Source organism: Monodelphis domestica, chromosome 1, assembly GCF_027887165.1.
Source record: "Monodelphis domestica isolate mMonDom1 chromosome 1, mMonDom1.pri, whole genome shotgun sequence".
NCBI lineage: Eukaryota > Metazoa > Chordata > Mammalia > Didelphimorphia > Didelphidae > Monodelphis > Monodelphis domestica.
In genome coordinates this window covers 105,225,330-105,246,651 of record NC_077227.1, presented here as the reverse complement: position 1 = coordinate 105,246,651, position 21,322 = coordinate 105,225,330, and the positions used below count along the sequence as shown (strand labels likewise).

The following is a 21,322-nucleotide window of genomic DNA, read 5'->3' as shown; positions in this document are numbered from 1 at the left end:
AAGTTTTAAAAATCTTTTTAAAAAGTCATTAATCTTCATTTAGACTTCATTCTTGTTACATCCTATCTTTGAATTATTCTATGAACTTTATTATTGCTGGGGAGAAAAAAATGAATGGAAAGTTAGCTTTGTGATAAGAAATGTCTTTTTTGTTTATGAAAAAAAAATTTTAGTACATTCTCTTCTTGAATGAATAGGGAGATATTTTTGATAACTTGATTTTAAGAAACAAAGATAATTTTAGTTTGTTTACTTAAGTAAAAAGTGAAAAGTTTTAGCTGACTACCAGTAATTAGACATCTGGACACTCTTGGAAGTTCAAGATTTGTTCATAGGTCAAGGAAAGATGATTACTAATTTGCCAAGTCTCTATATAGACTCAATAGGTATTTTTATTTGTGATGATCTTTTGTGAACATTTGATAAATATTTGTTTAGCATTTGCTGTGGACTAGACATTATTGGAAGAGAAAATGGAGAATGAATTTTGGGAAGTTCTGAAGATATAAATAATTACAGTAAGAAAGAAAAGAAATTTGTTTAGTGAGATCAATGTTAGTGCATAGAAAACTTATGAACTGTTAGGTTTTAAAAAGCTGTGAAAGAAGGAAGGTGCAGGTAATAATAATATAAAAGATTAGCAAAGTTTTGTAGGAATTTGTCAGAAATGCTAAGTATTACAATGATTAAGACTGTTCATGAATGTAAGGATAGCAAAGAGGGGAGTTTTAACACCACTGACGGAAAAAAGGAAGATTAAAGATGAGATAAAAACCTCTTCTTGGGATAGACAGAACAATAATAGACCATGAGGAAAAGACAGAATCACTTGGCCCTTTTCATTTTTCTGATGAGAAGAATGGTCTTTGGATGAGGAAAGACAATAAATACATGCATTAATAAGGAGTTAAATAAATGATAGAAAAGATCAAGGTACTCTCCCTTGAAGAGTTCTAGTCACCAGGTTCATAATACTTAAAGGTATAATAGATATGATTGCTGAACCACTATCAGATACTTTTGAGGTTGTGGAGAATAAGAAAAATGGTACAGGACTGTAAAAGGAGAGAAAGTATCTTGATTTTCAGAAAAGAAAAGGGAATAGAATCTGCAAATTACATATCATTAAATTTGGCTGAGATACCTGGGGGAAATAATTCTGTCATCTAACCCCCCCAATTTTGTGTCATATCCAGTGTTTTCTTCCAAGTAATTTCTTTTCTTAAAAAAAAAAAAAAGCAAACTCATACCTAGAGGGGTAAGGGCTAGTCAGTGGGGATTAAGTGACTTGCTCAGGGTCACACAGCTAGGAAGCATCTTGAGTCCAGATTTGAACCCAGTGCCTCCATTTCTAGGCCTGACTTTCAATCCCCTAAACCACCAAGGTGCCCTCCAAGTCATTTCTAAAAATATAAGCATTTCTTAAACACGTACTGAGTGTCAGCTACTGTGATTATATGCTGGGGATACAATTTTAAAAATCAAACATTCCTTCTCACAGGACTTGGATTCTATTGGTAGAGACAACATGGGATTGGTAGAAATATAGCTTATTTAAATTCAGTAAAACATTTGATAAAGTTCAATACTATGTTTACAAATAGAGGCATAATTTAGAGAATAGTATAATTAGATGGATATAGAATTGGTTGAAAGACTAGACTCAAAAAAGTAGTGAGTTGGCATTTGTAGATTGATGTCAGCTTGGGGAGAGTTTGCTAGTGGATTCTCAGAATAGTTTTCCTTAAGCATAGATTGAATCTTTTCATATTTTCCTGTTTAATAAAGCATAGTGGCTGTGTTTCCTGTAGGACCAAATACAAACTTATTGTTAAAGTTTTAAAATCCATGGATTCCTGTTCCAACCTCCTTTTTCTATCTTGTTTTATTATTTTCTTTGATGCCTTCTGACAATTCTCATTGCTCAGCCAAATTAGCCTTCTTGCTGTTCCTCACACATGGCATTTTCTCCTATCTCCATGGTTTTGCTTAGGGATGACATGAATGCATTTCCTTCTCGTTGCCTTGTAGGATACCATGTATCCCTCAGCTCAATCTTTCTCTTCTAAATGAACTTTTTCTTGATTCCCCAGAATTTCTGTTGCTTCCTCCCCCCCATAACAAGTTAGTTTATATTTAGTTTGTATGTACTTAAATGTGTATATGTCATTTCCTTCTAGAGAATATAAAACCTTGAGGACAAGGACCTGAAAAGATTTCAACAGGCTAAAATAAAGCCTCTTCTAATGAGATTATATTTATTTCTATTAAATTTCTAGTCCTATATTTTGGTTCAGAATATTGGACCACAGTGTCAGATGCCACTGCTCCCAGTCAATTACTACCTTAGTTTCTCTTCTGAGCCCTATTCAAAATCAGTTGCTTATTGTACTTTTCAGACTGGATGTTCCACAGAATTTCAAACTCAAACTAAAAAATAGCTATCCTTTCCAAATCTACCCCTCTTCTGATCTCCTCTTTTTTTTCTTTTTCTTTTTTTTAAAAACCCTTACCTTCCGTATTGGCTCCAAGGCAGAAGAGTGGTATGGGCTAGGCAATGGGGGTCAAGTGACTTGCCCAGGGTCACATAGCTAGGAAGTGGCAGAGGCCAGATTTGAACCTAGGACCTCCCGTCTCTATGCCTGGTTCTCCATCTACTGAGCTACCCAGCTGCCCCCTAAACTCCTCTTTTTAAGTACACCACTATCCTTCCAATCACCCAGATGAAAATTTCTGTGTTGTTTTTTTTCTCCTCTGTATATCTAATTGGTTGCCAAATCTTAAGTTTCTCCCTCCACAACATCTTTCAGATCTTTCCCCTTCTTTCTATTCAATCAGCACTGCATTTATTAAACACATGTTATGTAATAATCAGTCTACATGCCATCACTTCTTTCCTAGACTATTTGTAGCATTCTCCTTTGGTTTCCCTACTTTGTCTCATCTATCGACTTTATCACATAGTTGCCAAAAAGTGATTTTTTTTTTAGAAAAAGTTTTAACCATATCATTCCTCTTTTCTGCTTTTCTGCCCTTATTATACATTACTACTATTTCTACATCCTTACCATCTACCTAAATAGTCTACTTATTGTGCTTTAGACCCAGTACTCCATCTTCTGTTTGCATATATTTGCCTGAAATATATTCTCCTCTTGCTCTTTATCTCTTAGAAAACCTGATTTCCATAAAAATTCAGCTCAGGTTCCACCTTCAACATGAAGCCTTTACCAATCTCCCAAGTTGCTAGTCCTTCCCCCTCAAAGTACAATGTTTTTATTTGGTATATATTTATATACGTACATGTTATCACCTCTGAAAGAATGTAAGCTCCTAGAGGTTTTCATTTTTTTTTTCTATTTCCAGTTAGGAACTTGTTTGTTCTTCATTTTTGAAGAGTCCCAGTGCCATCACAGGGTGATATCTTGACTTGTGCATGAATTGGATTTAAGTGAGGCAGAGTTGCACTATGTTGTCAACCTCACTCTTACTTCCAGTCCTCAAAATCCAATGGCAAGACAAAAATCGGGAAGACTGGTTATGGCTCAGGTTGCAATGGATGACCTTGGTATTTTTCATGTCTGACCACCTTCTAAGTGCTCCATAGCTCCTTCTTCAGCCACCTTCATGGCCATTAGAACAAATTGTTCTCATTTGCTCATACTGCTGGGGGAAGTCTTTTTGTGTTTGGGGTAGACATCCTCCTAACTCACAGGTGGGTTTTGAGACCTGTTGGTTATTACTTTTGTGATATGGAAATCACTTTAAAAGACTGATATATATTAATTTAAGGTTGCCAAGGAATTCAGCTATGTAATTCCTAAATGAAAACTCAAGTCAGCTGTTAACCTTTTAATGGTGTTTTAATTACAAACAGGAGGAAGAAAAGTATTAGAGGGAAAGAGAGTGAGGGGGAAAAGGGAGAGAAGGGAATAGGGCTTAAATACCCATTCTGCTTAAGCTGGGCCAAAGACCCAAGGCCCTGGATAGCCAAGGCAAAGAAAAGAGATCAGTCCCTATCACTCACGTGACCAAAATGGAGAAACACTCTCAGGGCTCCTCCACACCAAGCACCAGGCTCCAACCACCACACTTTCCTCCACACAGGAAGTCCCCAGAACTCCTGAGCTGTCCTCTACCTCACTTCCTGTCTCTCACATGTGCCAATGGTGGCTCTAGCTTAACCTAGGACCACCCAGAGGTCTGTCCTTTTTGCACATGTCTGTTGAAGGCCATATTCTCAAATAATTAAATCTTGAGTTTTGCTGCAGCCCTTCCTAATCTTGTTACCCTTGAGTAGGGTGGAGATTGTAGTTTCCAAGACCTGATTCTGTTATTCATCAGGAAATAGCTAGATCCCATCTTCTGAAGAATGGTTTGAATAGGGTTGAGTAGTTTTGAAATTCACACTTTCAGCCTGGTTTAGTTTGCTTGCTGAGATGATTTTACTGGGTTGTGGCTGCTGTGGAAACACAGGTGAGAGCGAGAGTTGAAAGGTAGACACAAAAGTGGATGAGCAGTCCTGAAAAGTGATTGGCAAACCCTCATTCCAGAGGTGGTAGTCTTCCTGAAACACCCCATGAGCTTAATAAATTCTTGATGATTGATTTCTGTGTAACAGTCTTAGTAATACTAATAGTAGTACTAGCTATATAAATCTGTAATAAAAAGCATAATTTTTATTCTTGCTCCCTTTTGAATCTCTTCTTGTAATGTGAATGATCTTAATTTTCTTTTCTTAAAAAGCCTTTGATTATATTGCTTTAGGACTCTTGCTTCAGAAATAGCTAGACTTTAATGAGATTTTTTCCTATGAGGACTGAATCATTGGGATCAGATAAAATAGGGGGAGGGGATTCTATTTCTATTGTTGTAATTTAAAATTGCTATAATAGTTCTTGAATGACCCATAAATTCTAACATTGTCTTCTTTTATTAGTACAACTACCTTTCTAATAGGTATTAGCATAAATTTGAAAGATATAATAATCCATGTCCAATATTAATTTTGGGGGGGAGAGTGGGAAACTGTAAACCATATTTTAAAGTCATTCAATTTTGGAGAATGAATTTTTTATTTTTATTTTCTTCATTTATATTTTACAGTTTTTATATTTATAATTTATTTTTTGTTTATCGAGGGCTTGGTTGGCTTGCATTAGATTTGGGTTGGCAGAGGAAAAACAGTGTTGTTGGGATAGTTTTTAAATGTTGCTTTCATGCCAAAATAATGTATTTGTATATTGGTTATGAAGTAATTTATAATAAATTTCATTCACTTTACTTGGCAAGTAAGAGGTAAGATTTGGACAACGCACTCCTGTTGTATAAAATTCTAGTGTGTGATATATTTTATTTATGGGGGGAAAAGCACTTTCTTGGATTGTTTAGATATTTGGAAAAATATCTTCATCTGTTGATAAAGGAGAATCAGAAAGTTTTGGGCAATAGTTTTTTCTTAATGGATGCATTTTACATTATTCAACTGCTTAACTGTATTTTAGCTATCACTTAACACTTTTAACTATTCTAATTAAAAAATAAGTAGTAATATTAAATTTGTTAAATCTAATTTAAAACAAGTAATAAATTTAATCTCAATCTGCCACGATAATTATTTGTTTAAATATGAAAGCATAAGAAGTAGTTATTCTATTTTAAATGTGTATTTTGCAGTATAACTTGTGTTCCTACCCAGAATCTCTTGGGAACATGAGAATACAGCATGTCTAGATTTCTATAGAATTATTAAAAAGGCCTTATACAAGCACTCAAACTTATGTAAGTGTTTAAATCTTGCTTACTACCTAATCAATTTAATGAGCTTTTCTTGGGATTTTAAATACATCACATCCATTGATTGGCTCAGACAATTGTGGTTCTGTGTCACCCCAATACTGGTCTATAAAGTAGACTTAGTTGCCACATTTTAAGCAGGATATTGTAAAGCTAGAAATTGTCTTGAAGAGGGAAACCTCTGTTAAATATCTTTGAAAAAAATGTTGTACAGGAATATTGATGGAAGGAACTTGGAATGTTTATCCTGGGGGAAGAAAGCTTTAGAATTGGCATATTATTATTATCTTTGTCTTTGAAGGGTTATCCTATTAAATAGGAATTATTTTTGTTCTGCTTTCCCAGAGGACAAAATTTAGATTAATAGGTAGCAATTGCAGAAAGATGGTTATACTTGATTTTAGAAAAAATAAAATTCCTCATAATTGAAGCCATTCAAAAGTGGAATAAGCCACCATTTAAGGTAGTGTGGTTTCTTCTTCATTCATTAGAAACTTTTAAGCAAAGAATCTTAGGATTTTGGAGTTGGGAAGGACCTGAGTGGTTATCTAATCAAATTGGTATTTGAAAAAGAATCTCTTACAGCACAATCAACAAGTGGTCATTTAGACTTTATAAAAACTATAAGTGAAGGATAGTCCCAACATAGCTCATTTAACTTTTGGGTAGCTCTGATCATTAGAAAAATTTTTTTTTCTTATATTAAGCCTAAATTTGTCTTTTTGCAACTTCTACACATTGCTCAGAATTCTATCATCTAGATCCAGGCAGGTCAAGTCTCACCCATGTTCTACATGACAGCCCTTTAAATAAACACAACTGTTGTATTCTCCTAAAGTCTTTTCCAGGCTAATAAACATTTCCAGGTTTCTTCAGCCAAACCTAATATGGCATGAACTTGAGACTCTTTAGTGTCCTAGTTTTTCTCCTCTGGATGCTCTATAGTTTAGCAATGTCTTTCCTAAAAAGTGGTACCAAGAACTGAACACAATTGCCCCAGATATGGACTGATCAGGACAAAATGTAATGGCGCTATCTCATCCACTTTTTAGTGCAACACAATATTTCACTAACTTTGTCTGCCATATTACTCTGTTGACTCATGTCGAGCTTACAGCCTGCTAAAAATTTTTTTTAAAATATATTTTATTTGATCATTTCCAAGCATTATTCGTTAAAGACATAGATCATTTTCTTTTCCTCCCCCCCACCCCCCATAGCCGACGCGTAAGTCCACTGGGCATTAGATGTTTTCTTGATTTGAACCCATTGCTTTGTTGGCTAAAATTTTTTGATATTTTTCATCTGCATTATTTTCCTCTCTCTGTGACTTCCTGTTTTTATAGTTGTGAATTTGATTAAAAAAAAAAAACAATTATAAGACTTTACATTTATCCCTACGAAATTTTGCTTTTTAAAAAAAAGTTAGCCCAAAGTTCTGGCCTGTCTGGTTCTTTTTGGATTTTTTTTTTATCAGTGTATTGATTATCCCTCCTAGGTTTGTGTCATCACCAAATGTTTTAAATGTGTGCCATTTATGCCATTCCAAAGAATTTTTGTATCATGGTTTCCCAAATTTTTATGACTTAAGTCACCTGGATCCTACATTATCTTAAGATTTCAGAATAGAAGGGGATCTCAGAGATCTTCTAGTCCAATCCATAACTTCGAAGAGGTTACATGTTTCTGTTAATGCAGCATAATATTGTATTCAATATTTTGGTGACCATCTTTTACCTTTTACCCATTTTGCATTTATTATGCAATGTAGCATCTTATCCCCACTTGGAACTTATACTTTACTTATGTAGTCAATATTTTGAATCCAAGTGTTAATACTTGAAACCAAATAGAAACAAATGTCATTCTTTCAGATTTTATCCATTTTTAGACTGTCAAAGTACTTTATGGAACCAGAGTTATTATTTAGTGTGTTAGTTATTCTGATCTGTGTGTCTTCTATGCTTGCTTTCAAATCATTGATTAAAATTGTTAGACAGAACAAGGCCTTTCTTTTGGCAAAATAAAGCAAACATTGTTATAGAGAAGTCTGTTTTTCATTAATTTATGATTAGTCCATTTATGAATTAGGCAATTGATTTGAAATGTGTTAACCAAGTTTTTACTCAGAAAAATTTTAGATTCCATTAGGTATATGTTTTAGAAGATGTTTCCTAGTGATATATTCTTATATGCTTTTGTTCATTTGCTGCTATATTGAATCAGTTTTTTTGCAACAAAGTTTGTGGTTCTCTAAACTCTAGAAATGTTAGATACCCTGAGTTCCATGTTGGTGAATAGAGTACCCAGAAGAAATAAAATCATGGATTGGGGTATTTATATCAGTTATTTTATTATATTCGATAATTTCTACATTAAAAAAAATCTCTTGGAGATTGTTAATACTAGAAAGGACCTCTCTATTCTAATACCATCATTTTATAGATGAGGAAAATGGAGGAAGAAAATTTTCTTGCCCAAGATCACAGTCAACGGCAAAGCTGTGACTGGTGTCAGGTATTTGGACTTCAACACCATACTCTTTTTGATAGATTCTGCTGCTACCTTCAGATCAATTTGCTCATTTTTATATTTAAGGATGTTTTCTGATGGCATGATTTTATTTTCAGGGTAAAAATTTAAATTCTTAATTCAAGCATTTCTATTGCTTTACCCATGTAGGTCTTTCTCCCACAGTTGGAATTTATTCATCAATTTATAGGAGTTTATTAAGTGTCTGAAATGTGCTTACTTGCCACTCCATTTAGGCAATTCTTCCAAATTAAGCTATGTTTTTCAACTTGGAGCACCTTTCAACTTGGAGCAACATCTCTCTTCTGCTTATCCAATATCTGTGGAAGATCCAGATTTGATTCCACACTGTCCATAATGTCATTTCCCTAAACATTCGTAATGATATCCATCTGTCCTTCCTCCAAACTCGGTATATTCATTTGTTGTCTTAACTAACAATATAGGTAATATATGATTAACTATTTGTTTATTGCTCTTGAATGCTCATTTAAATTGCTAGCTGTCAGACTGTAGAGATTCCCCTTTTACATTTTTTTCTCCCACTCAGTATCTAATAACAATAACACACACATATTTGGCTTTTGATAAATATTTGAATGACTACTGAGTAAGGAAGTTTGATAGAAACTGAGTGCCCTTTTAGTCAATTATATGTGAATCATCCAAGCTATTGTTTTTCCTTTAGATTTTGAAGCCATTCTATCAAATATAAAAATTATTCCATCTATTCATTTTGGTGACTTGAATATTGATAATCATCTTTTAAACATAATTTTGTAAGCTTGTAGTGTCTCAAGGCAAATATTTTCCAGAGAACTGTATCTCAAATTTTATGATGAAATCCAATGGGAAAAATTGGGTTTACTGTACAAAAATTCACCTCAAGGCAACTTTTCAGGAATACTGCTATTTCATTTATTTCATGTATAAGACTCTACTTAAAACACATTATTTTTTTTTAACATTAAACCAGTTAGTTAATTGTAGGAAAAAAAAAACACTTAGCTTGGAGGAATTTAGATTCTGTTTTTTATGCAAATAATTCTGGATCATAGAGATTTGTTTGAAAGACAAAGTAACCAAAAAGGCACAGTTGGTGCAGAAATGTTTCACTTATGAAGGCCTTTCTCAGACATAGTCATCTATGATATGTTATTATGAATAAGAAATTGCCTACCTTTAATCATGTAGCAAAATACAGATCTGCTTTTCTGAAGGAAACTGGAGAAAGTCATAGAACTGTGTTGACAAGTTCTGCTCCAAATTTATCTTTTCTCAACTGGGCTTTCCCTATAGCAAAGCAATCCTTTATTCCTCCTAAACTGGTTTGCTATCCTTTTTTCCATATTAGCTTTTCCAAACCTCCTTTTTTCAAGCTTCCCTTAGACAACCCTCCCTTTCAAAAACTGAAAACCTAGCCTCATACTTTACCTAGCACTGAGAATATTTACCTTAAGCCTCCTATTTCCCCCCTTCTCTTCATCTCACAGTTTCATTATCCATTATTTTCTACTTAACTCTAATATGAAGGTAGTTTTCTCCTTAGGACCAGCCTCTCTATATATTCTAGATCCTGGATGTTCCCATCCTCTTTAGCATCACAATATTCCCCTGCTCTCTCTTCAGTCTTTAGTTTCTCTCTTTTGTATTTTTCATTGCTGACTACAAAAGTACCTAAGTTCCCCTTAAGCTAGAAAACCTTTACCTATCATTTCCAGCAGTTATTCTCTTTTGAGAATTTGAATTTTGAAAATTTGAAAAGCTGTCTGTAATTGTCTGACTCACCTGAAATTGCACTCTTGAGATTTACTGATGATTTTTCAACTGCTAAATCTAATGACCTTTTTCTCTGTTCTTATCCTTCTTGACCTCCTTGTAGTTGACACTGTCGAGTTTCTTCTCCTCTCTGTTTTTTCCTAACATTGTTCTCTTGGTTCTCTTCCTATATATCTATTTCTTCTCAGTCTCTTTTGCTGGTTCATCATCCCTTTCCTGCCAACTAACTCTGGATGTATAACAAAACTCTATCCTGTGCCAAATTTTTTCTCTTTATCCTTTCTTAGTGGCCTGATCACCTCACATTGATTTATTTGTCATCTCTTAACAAATAACACCCATATCTTTTCATTCTCCCATAGTTTCTTTTCAGTCCCTATCCTGCACTACTTATTTATTGAACATTTAAAATGGTATATGCCCTAGAGATGGATCTCAAACTCTACTTGTCCAAAACAGGTCTCTTTATTTTCTCCTATCCCTCTAAACCCAGCCCTGTTCTCAAACCTACTTAGTATTGTCAAGGGCACTAACATCCTTTGAGCCACCCAGGTTCTTGGTGTCATCATCTATTTTTTACCTTCACTTATCCTACATATCTAATCAGTTGACATATGTCATTTTATCTCCACAACTCTAATGGATGTCTCTTTTCTTCACTCACTCAGCCATCACCTGCTACAGGTTCTTATCTCTTCATGCTTCAATTGCTACAATACTTTCCTCATTGATCTCCTTGCCTTAAGTCTCTCACATATCTTCCTATGTGGTTTTCTTAAAGTGTAGTTCTGCCCCTGTCATTAGTCAGTTAACTCAAATGGTTCCCTATTACCTCTAGGATCAAATAAAAACTCCTCTCTGTTATATTTAAAACTTTTTACAACCTGGCCCTTTCCAGCTTCTCCAGGCTCCTTATATAATCCTGCCTTCCATACACTGTGAGGGATATCCATATTGGCCTGTTTGCTCTACCTGCATTTTTGTGCCTTTTCACCTGGTGTCTTCAAGGGGTGGAATGCTCTTCCTCCTCACCTTTGCTTGGAATCACTAACTTCTTATAAAGTCTAGGAGTGAAATGAGAATAGTCACTGCTTCCACTATTAAAATAGCTATAACAACAAAACCAAGAAAAATAAAGATGAGGCAAAACAATTTTAATTTGAATTTAATGTTTATTGAAATAATATCTTTCGTCAAGTATGTGTCTACAAAAATAATTATTAAAATTCATCAGCCTTCTGCAAATCACTAGTGAATTTAAGGAGAAAGAAAAGAGAAGAGAAATTCTACTTAATATAGAAAAAAAACCAAGTTTATCCATCTGTGAGTTAACCTGTCAAGACCCACAAAGGATTTGCATAAATACAACTATAAAACATTAAAAAAATAGAATTAAAGGAAGAAAAATATTGGTTATATTCCATGTTCATGACTAAGCCTTAGCAATATTACAAAAATTACCAGCTCTGTTCAAATTGTTATACAAATTTAGTAACATACAATCAATTATCAATGGAATACTTTATAGAATTTGACAAAATAGCAAGCAAGATATGGTGTTAAAATGCTCATCTAAATCTTTTTTGTTTTTAATCAGATAGTTTCATGCTTGGCTTAAATTTTTACCAAATTTGACTAGAGGACAAAACTAGATTACAAGGCTGCTAGATTACATCAGTTATTTGATGATATAGTTGAAACAAATCAAAGCCCATAATGGTATGATTTCTTTCTCTTGTCATTCTCAATGTTAGAAGTACTAATAGAAAGCATGACTATTTACCATGAGATCAAAGATTATGCCTATTCCCTCAGTGCCTAGCACATATTTGTATATTATGGGATTAAGTATTGCTGAAGTTGAAGGTAGAAGAGAAAGTAGATTTAAAGATCATGGATCTTGTAGTACTTTTGGGCTCAATCTTCTAATACTAGCATTAGTGACTGAAGCCTCAGAGAGTTTTTTACCTCAGAATTTTTGGGGTAAGTGAGGATTTGTGAGTATTTCCTCTAACACTATTCACAAACTCCCAAGTGTGTGTCCCATTGCTTATCCAGCTGATATCAATTAGCCAGCCAGATTTAATTAGCTTTTAGTTAGGAATATTTGCTAAACAAGTAAAGTAAGAACAGTTGGTTCAAAAATCATTTCTTCTAAAGTCTGGGACATATTCTGCAACAAGTACATACAAAATCCAAGGGAAAGTGGGCTCCAAATTAGCACATATGGCAAAGGGGTTACTCATAGCACCCGAATGGATAATTAATAGCCTTTGATTCCTTTGTCTAATACTCTTGAATTTTCCCTAGCCTGTGTGTGACTCCTTGATGAGCCTATAGGATTTTGGACCCTTGTAGAGTCCTAAAGCTGCACCTTTTTGAGTAAGTCTAGTTTGTCCTTGCTTTTCTCTTGTCTCTTGACAAATGTTATTTGTCCTGGTGCATACTCTCTTGATGACATGGTCAATGATGAGCAAGCTGAGTGTGACATTCTCTCTGGGTTCCTTTCCTCTCCCTATTTTCCCATGGTATAGGTGCCAAGGACTTACCTTTTCTAAGTGCTTCTGAAGCTTGACTCCCAAAAGAACTGGAATTACCTTCTTTGATATAAAAGTATCATAGGGGTATCTTAATGTCTGGAGAAACTTCAGTTCTTCCCAGCAGAATTGCTCCTAATTCTTTTTACGCTTTTTATTTATTGATTCTGCAACTCATTCAAATAGGCATTCTAATCTGATAAACATATTAGAGCATAAAGCATCTTGAATATATTAATTGAGTTTGGGGTATGAGACAAACTCTTCTTATAGTCTGTTGTATTGAACCTAATGCATTTTAATAAAGACAAAATGGAAACATTGCTAAAGTAGGAGTAATAAGAATTTGGAATAGGGCTTAGATCTCATCCATTGGTTTCAAACTCAAATAGAAAGACTCCCTATAGGCCATAAATGATTTAGAAAAAACCACAGGTTGACATAATTTGCATTATATTTTTGTTTATTTTGTTAGATATTTCCCAGCTACATTTTAATCTGGTTCCAGCCGCCCCAGGTCTTCTGGATGTGAATTTGATAATTTTGATCTAGTCTAAAACATATTTATACGTTTTCAAGAAATAATTTAGAGTCTCTATTTGAAAACATCCACTGATTAAAACTTATTTTAGCCATAGGCAATCTGCTCTATTTTGGAAAAGCTCTAATTGGAAGCTTTTCCTCATTGAGTCCAATTCTGCTTTCTTACACTTGTGTTCTGCACATATTTATGTTGGGCTGTGTTCAGTCAAATGTGTGATCCTGTTTTGCTGCCTTGAGGTAGAAGGTGTCTATATTTTCTGAATCCCCATTGAGACATATAGTACGATAAAGATTTTTTCCCATTGTTATCTTTTTCCTATCACAATAAAATCTTTACATTTGGTATATTTCTGGAAAAACTAGGCTGTATTATAGTATTTCATACTTACTTTGTTTACCTTCTTATTCTTTTGAACTCCATATTTCTATCATTACTGCCCTTTTCTTTGTTACAAGACTCAAATCCATCATTAAAACCCATCATTTGTGAATTCCAAAGACATATCTAAGATAGTAAGATCATCTAGTCCAATTCCCTATCCCCTAAATGGAGGAAACTGAGGATATGAGTGAGGAACTGGATTACTAAGATTATATTAGAATCTAGGATTTTTTTTAGTTTTAGAATCGAGGATTATCACTTCATGTACTGTTTTATACACTTTTGTCTCTAGAACACTGGGTTAACAAGCTGCTTGTTGTTTTTAAGTGGAAGGGGGTTCTTAACCTTGGTTGCTTTGTTGACTCCTTTGGTAGTTTAGTGAAACCTATGATTCCTTTTTCAGAATAATGTTCTTAAAAGCATAAATTAATAAAAGTACATAGAACTATAAGAGAAACAAACTATGCCAAAATATTTTTCAAAATACTTAAAAAAATGTAGAGACCCTGTGTTAAAAAAAATGTAGAGACCCTGTGTTAAGCACCTTGCACCCAAGAGTAACCAGTTAACCAGCTCCAATGAGGGCAGGTGCTGCTTCCTTAACTCTCATGTAACATTTCATGGTTATGGAGCATTTTCAATTTTATTAAGTTCTTTCTCTGAAACAGACTTTGAGATGCAAAGAACATAAGGTTTTTTGTAGGCAGTGGTTTTGATTGTGTAGTATCTTTGTATTCCATCTTTGAATTTCATTTGATTTTTGTAAACAGTTGTCTCTGTTTTACAGATAAGAAAACTGAGACTCAGAGAGGTTAAGTGACTTGCCCAAGGTCATTCAGCTATTAATGATCAGAACTGAGATTCAGACCCAGGTCTCCAAATCCAGCACATATTTCACACCATGCTGCCTCCTTATTTGGTTCTCTTGGGATCTGTTGATGTGTGCAGATTGTCAGTAAGTGGCTAGCTAATATACTTTGTAAACCTTAAAGCACAATATAAATTTAAGTTGTTATTAAAAAGTTTTGTGAGAACTGGAATCATGTCTTAAACTTTTTATCTTCCCCAACATCTAGTAGAGATTCAGCTTTTCTCTCTTTAAACCTCATGGAGGGCAAATATATTTTATTTGCAAATTTAATAGTTTCTTGAGTTGACTATTGTGGTGACACAAATTGACTTATTCTATAGGATTTTTAATTTAATTGTAGAACCTGTTTTGGGTAAAATAGAATACTATTTTAGGAGGGAGAAGCCCTCCTGTGAAATTAATTAAGTGGGAAGGTCTTTTTGAGGTCATCATGTTCTTAGGCACAAGTACATGATACAAATTATATAGATTCTAAAATAACCTAACATTGACTTTTTTTGTATTACATTACAGGAATTCTAATGAGCCTTTGACCTTCACCCTTTTCCTAGCTGGAATGTGTATTATCAAGTTTGGGTACAGTGCCTTCAGAACCAACATGTAACAGATGGATGTTATTTTATACAAGTTGCTACTTCAAGCCAACATTTTTGACTCTGAAGGATCCCTCTACCTTCAGCCTTGAACTTCAGTTTGTGAGACAAAATAAAAGAAGTTCATGTAGTGCTTGCTCTAGCTTGAGTCATCATGAGTAGCAGTCTAGGAAAAGAAAAAGACTGTAAAGAGAAAGACCCTAAAGTGCCATCAGCCAAGGAGAGAGAAAAGGAGGCAAAGGCCTCTGGAGGATTTGGAAAAGAGAGCAAAGAAAAGGAACCTAAGACCAAAGGGAAAGATGCCAAAGATGGAAAGAAAGACTCCAGTGCTGCACAGCCAGTTGTGGCTTTTTCTGTGGACAATACTATCAAACGCCCTAATCCAGCTCCTGGGACCCGAAAAAAATCTAGCAATGCCGAAGTGATTAAAGAACTAAACAAATGCCGGGAGGAGAATTCAATGCGATTGGACTTATCCAAGAGATCTATTCACATGCTTCCTTCATCAATCAAAGAATTGACACAGCTAACAGAACTTTATTTATACAGTAACAAATTACAGTCTCTCCCAGCAGAGGTAGGCTGTTTAGTGAATCTGGTAACACTGGCATTGAGTGAAAACTCACTGACCAGTTTGCCTGACTCTCTTGATAACTTGAAGAAGCTTCGTATGCTTGACCTACGGCATAACAAACTGAGAGAAATTCCTTCAGTGGTGTATAGGCTAGATTCTCTCACCACTCTTTACCTTCGTTTTAATCGAATCACTACTGTGGAAAAGGATATCAAAAATTTGTCCAAACTCATCATGCTTAGCATTCGGGAAAACAAAATCAAACAACTACCTGCTGAAATTGGTAAGAAACCTTTGATTGTGATTATTTCTTTGATATATTTAGTATGCTAAAAACTTTTGTAAAGAGTTATAGGTTTGTATCAATAAATTAATAAATTACTTTTTTTTTTTAAACCTTCATTACGAGACTCAGCAAACTTTGATTCTTGAACTTTTAGCAGTATCAACATTATGGTGATATAATCTGAAAAGACTTGTGTAAATCTTATGATCCTCAGAATATATACTTAATGAGTTTAGATAATTTAATATAAATGTAAAGGTGTATGTTTCATATGAAGACAATGGCTATTGTTTGTTTATTTTTATCTTAATAACAAACTTCCACATTAGTTTTCTGAAGTTATATAACCCGAATTGTCTCTATCCCTTCTTCCCTCTCAGAGCTAATAAGCAATGTAGTTTGGGTTATACATGCATTATCTTGAAAAAATGTTTCCATATTATTCATTTTTATAAGTGAATAATCTCATAAAACTAAAACCCTAAAACACATCCCTAAATAAACAATAAGTCATATGATTCTATCTTCATTCTTGTTCTAGTAGTTTTTTCTCTGGAGGTGGATAGCATTCTTTTTTCAGAAGTCACTAAGAATTGTCCTGGATCATTGTATTAATGTTAGTAGAAATCTGTCACATTTGATTGTTCTATAGTATTGCTTTTACTGTTTACAATGTTTTCCTGGTTTTACTTATTTCACTTTGCATCAGTTCATATAGGTCTTTCCAACTCTTTCTGAAGTCTGTTCATCATTTCTTACAGCATATTAGTATCCTATCACCATCATGTACTACATGTTCTACTACATCATGTACTACAATTTGTTCAGAATAGTTATTGTTTTAGATGAAGATTATTCTTTAAGTGGGGAAAAAAGAATTATAGAATCTTATATTTGGAATGAGCTGCAGAGCTCATTCAATTACACCTCTTTCTCAGAGTTGAAATCCCTTTACAGATCTCTAATAGGTGATCATCAAATTTCCACCTGAACAGTTCTAGCAGTTCTTTTGAGGATTATTCTAATATTAAATTCTCCCTTATATTGGTCCAACAGTGTGACTATCTCATAACTACCACCAAATTGTCCTTGTTCTGTCCTTTGGAGACAAGCAAATGGATTAACTCTTCACTCCTCTTCTACAGTTGTTCAGATACCTTGATTCCCCAAAATTTTATCTAGGCTCTACACCTATTTCCTTTAATTACTTTTAATATGGCATGACTTCATATCCACTAACCATCTTGGTTGCTTTTCCTTGAATTTGCAATCTAATTAATGTCCCTCCTAAAATATGATGTATAGAATCAATCAATAGTCCAAGTGTATTCTGGCCAATGCAAAAGATAATGGAACTGTCATTTAATTTGTTTTAAAATCTTATAAGCCATTTTTGATACTGTCACACTATTTATGTTCAATCTTAGTTGCCAAAAAAATATTTCTCATTTGATCTGCTTAGCTATATCTTCTCTACCCTTTACTTATGCCATTAATTTTATGAACTTAAATATGAGTTTAAATTCTTCTTTATTAAATGTCATCTATTAGATCTGCTATGTTGTTCTCGCCTTTTGAAATATTTTGAGATCTTTGTTCTTCATTTTACAATCATTACCCTAAATTTCTTAAATGAGCATGCTGGCTAGCAGCAAATAAAGAAATTTTTCCAGTTCTCACCTTTGCTACGTCTGTACCAGTGAAGCAGATTTGACAGATTTAATCTGTCTCTCTACCTTCCTCAAAACTATCCCCCAAAACACAAATTTTGATATGATAGGACCATCTGATTCAACAGATTATCAAAAAAAACCCAGTCATTTAAAATATTCTTTTGAGTTATATAGAAGCCAAGTAAACATTTAAAAGTAATGGTTGAGGTAAGAAAGAATCTACAGTAGATGCAAAAATTTAATAAGGAAAATATTTGTCATCATTTTTTTAATCATAGAAAAAAAGATGCTTTTGATGTCCATTTCAATTTCATTTTATTTCTGAGAAACTATTATGTCTGGTCATTTTAAAGTTATAATTCCACTCAAATATTGTTAAGCATTTTTAGGAGGACTTTTTTTTTTTCCTAAACAGAGGCAGCTATGATTCAGTAGATATAGTACTAGGCTTGGCGTCAGGAAAACCTGAATTCAGATCCAGCCTAGCAGTATAACTTTCAGCAATTCACTTAAACTTTGTTTGACTCAATTTCTTCATCAGAAAAATGAGGATAATAGCACCTAACTTACAGAGTTTCTGGGAGGATCAATTGAGAGAATCTTGGTTAAAAAAAAAGCACACAGGGCTATATCAGTGTTTCCCCCCCTTCCTCTCTCCTAAATTGTCTTATATCAAAAAAAGTTTACATTCTGTGGATAGACACATTACTTCTTTGGTACTGTTGGCTATGCAACTAACAGGAGAGAAAGCATTTTTACATTTTCAGATATGCATCTAGGTAGTTTGTTTAGTTGTGGGGAAAAAGTGCTAGCATAATGCTTTCTATATAACACTCAGTTAAGAATTTATTAAGTACCTGCTATGTGCCAGGAACTATGCTAAATGATGAAGATATTCCCTTGCAAAAAAAGACAGTCCCTGTTTGGAGGAAGATAACATGAAAACAACAATGTCCAAACAAGATACAGGATAAATTGAAGTCATCAACAGAAAGAAAGTAATAGTAATGAGGGGGATTAGGGAAGGCTTCAAGTTAGGAAGGGGGGAGATGAGAGAAGAAGGAGAGAATTCCAGGCATAGCCAGTGAACATGCATAGAGTTGTAATGATTAAAATTATATAATAACTAAATATTATATTTTATAAAGATTTATTAATAATAACTAAAACAAAAGAACTGGCTGAATTCAGCCTGGTCGTAGGTTAAAAAAATCATGGGAGGAACATACATCCACTTAAATGCCAATAATGTGATCTTGCCAACGTGGAGATGCAGGAAAGATTATAGGGAACTTTGGGAAATACTAAGGACTTCTGGGGAATGAAGTCAAAGGTTCAAAATCTCCATTTATAGATACCCCCCCTGTGATCCTATTGGGAAATCAGTTTCCCCCAAAGGATCATGGAAACATAATCAACTTAAAAATTGCAATAATTTGTGGATAAAAGAAAAAAAAAGAACAAAACCAGAGATTACTAGGTTGACAAAAAGCCAATTTTTGTACATTCAAAACAAAGGCATTTCAACCCCCCATAGTTCAATTCATATCCCAAAGTTCACTCTGGATCTTCTGGTGCAGCATGTGGCTATCTTCATGGCACATTTTCAGTCTGGGAGGTAACAGATTTCTTGTCCTAAAATTGCTCAAATTTAAATCAAAGTTCACAATAACTTGGCCCCTTTGAGGTGAATAATAACAAACACAGGGAACACTCAGGGATAAATGGCGTCCCATAATTTTTAAATAATCAATGGCATTATTTTTATGGTCTAAAGCTTTTTGGGCATGCATTAATATTAGAACAAATGCATTTTAAACTTATATTTCTGAAAAATAAAAAAATTAAAGAAAAATCTCAGTATTGTTGACATGTGCTTCAAATACAAAAAGGAGAGAAAAGATAAGACTCAGATACTATATTTATATTGCACATGCAAGGAAAAATAATAAAAAAAGTTTTAAATATAAAAAATATATAGCTTAAAATCAGTGATACACTGTGTCAACCTTGTGTGAGTACCAATGATTTTCAGAATAAAACAGTAATATAGTAGATAACATATTCAAAGAAGTACCAAAGTCCCCAAAATTCACAATAGCCCAGTTAATTACAATAGCAAACAACCCCATCATCATATTTCATATAAGTTGCTGTATGACATAAAAAAACCACCTATGAACTGGTGGATATTTGTCACAATTTTTATAGATGTAGCAAATCTTTCAACCCTGACAAATATATTTTTAAACAAAGTAAAACTTATTTGGGTGTAGAACATTACTAAGAAATCTAGATTGTTCAGGTGGAAGTAAATTAAACTGAATAGTTTTACAGGACCTCTTTCTGGCTTTCTGCTTCGTAGAAACACCTTGGTAGGAACATTTCTTTGTTTCTCTACCTTTAATATAACATTCGTCATAATATATATAAATATTTTACAAATCATCCATTCAGAAACTACTGGTAACTAAAATTATTTCTGAAGATCCCCTTAAAATTACAATATAAATTCTTAGCTCATTAAATTCTCCAAAGGTTGCATACAATTTAACCAGTTTTGTTGAAATCCATCCATTATCATCTATGTGACAATTAACAAAAGCAAAAAAAAAAGCAAAAAAAAGTTTTTTAAGGCAACATGTGATCTCTGATGGATCTAGTGACAAAGGTTTTGGGCAAGATGTTCATGGGTTTATACAGTGATATTTTGTTCTTCAGCAGAGGTAAAGGTACAAATTAAAGATCAATATTGGCAAAACAGAGTAGCTTAAATGATTCAGTATTACAGAAAAATATTGACTAGATTAATACAGATAAACTTAAAAAATTTAAACCTTAAAGCAAATACAATAATGTAAACAAATGAGAAGGTACAGGCAGGCAGTGCAGTGCTTTTTTTTTTTTTTACACTAATCCCAATAGACTTCTTCTATATTGTAGGAGGAGAATGAATTCAAAATAGTTAGCAATAAACTTCCAGATCTTTTAAAGTTTCCTTCCCCTCTCCCAGTATTTACCATCCATTTGCATCCCTTTTGTCAGAGCTCTGACCCTGGTTTGTAGTTTAAGTAGCATAGTTCATTGCATATTCTTGAGGGGAGGTAAGCAGAATGGGAAATAATCAATGAAAATACAAGCTGCTAGTAAGAGATTCAAGCAGAGCCAATATGTGCTTGCTAGCTCAAGCAATTTAGACTGTTCTTTGAGAGTTTGAGGAATGGTTTGGAATAGCATTTTTTTCCAATTAGTTAGGAGGCTTAGAAAAGTATTGCTCTTTCACCTCCTCTGGAGGGGCAAAACTTTGAGGGAAAACAATAGCTTATTTGCATAAGATAGAAAAAGTACTGCTCCTTGGTGTTTTGGGTCAAGAGAAAGAAGAAAAAAAACAACAGGCCTATTTCCCAAAACTGACTAACACTCTTCTAAACTAGAAAGATCTGCTTGAAAATTAGAAGGAGTAAGGTTCTTTTCTCCATGTTGAAAAATGGCTGTGGCAGGCAAGAAACACAGTTGGAGTGTGGAAAGGGATTGGGGCAAAAGATTTTTATGTCACCTTCTATGGGGAAAAAAAATGGCTGGGATTAGCAGGTTCTTGTGGCACGTCTGGTCCCAGCTCCAAGCTGAGTAGAGAGTGGTGAGAAATGTTGGCTCAAGCAGATGGATGGGAGAAACAGTAGGCAGTAGCAGGAGGCAGGGCGGGGCAGGAGTGCAAGCACACCCTGCCACTGGGACCCTCATGGTGGTGGGGGGTAC

The 21,322-nt window shown here is 34.1% G+C and overlaps 1 protein-coding gene across 5 annotated transcripts in view; it reads left to right on the top strand.

The window, feature by feature from the left end:
- The window catches only part of SHOC2 (SHOC2 leucine rich repeat scaffold protein), a 167,420-nt gene that overhangs the window by 47,237 nt on the left and 98,861 nt on the right, over positions 1 to 21,322 (top strand). For 3 of the 5 annotated variants that reach the window (XM_056820192.1, XM_056820191.1, XM_056820193.1), the window contains exons 2-3: positions 14,357 to 14,524; positions 14,954 to 15,890. In XM_056820192.1, coding sequence (XP_056676170.1) covers positions 15,188 to 15,890 — 703 coding nt within the window. In that variant the 5' untranslated portion in view covers positions 14,357 to 14,524; positions 14,954 to 15,187. Of the gene's footprint in view, positions 1 to 12,470; positions 12,490 to 14,356; positions 14,525 to 14,953; positions 15,891 to 21,322 lie in introns of those variants that run through there. The other 2 variants (XM_056820194.1, XM_007479024.3) reach the window with 2 other exon arrangements.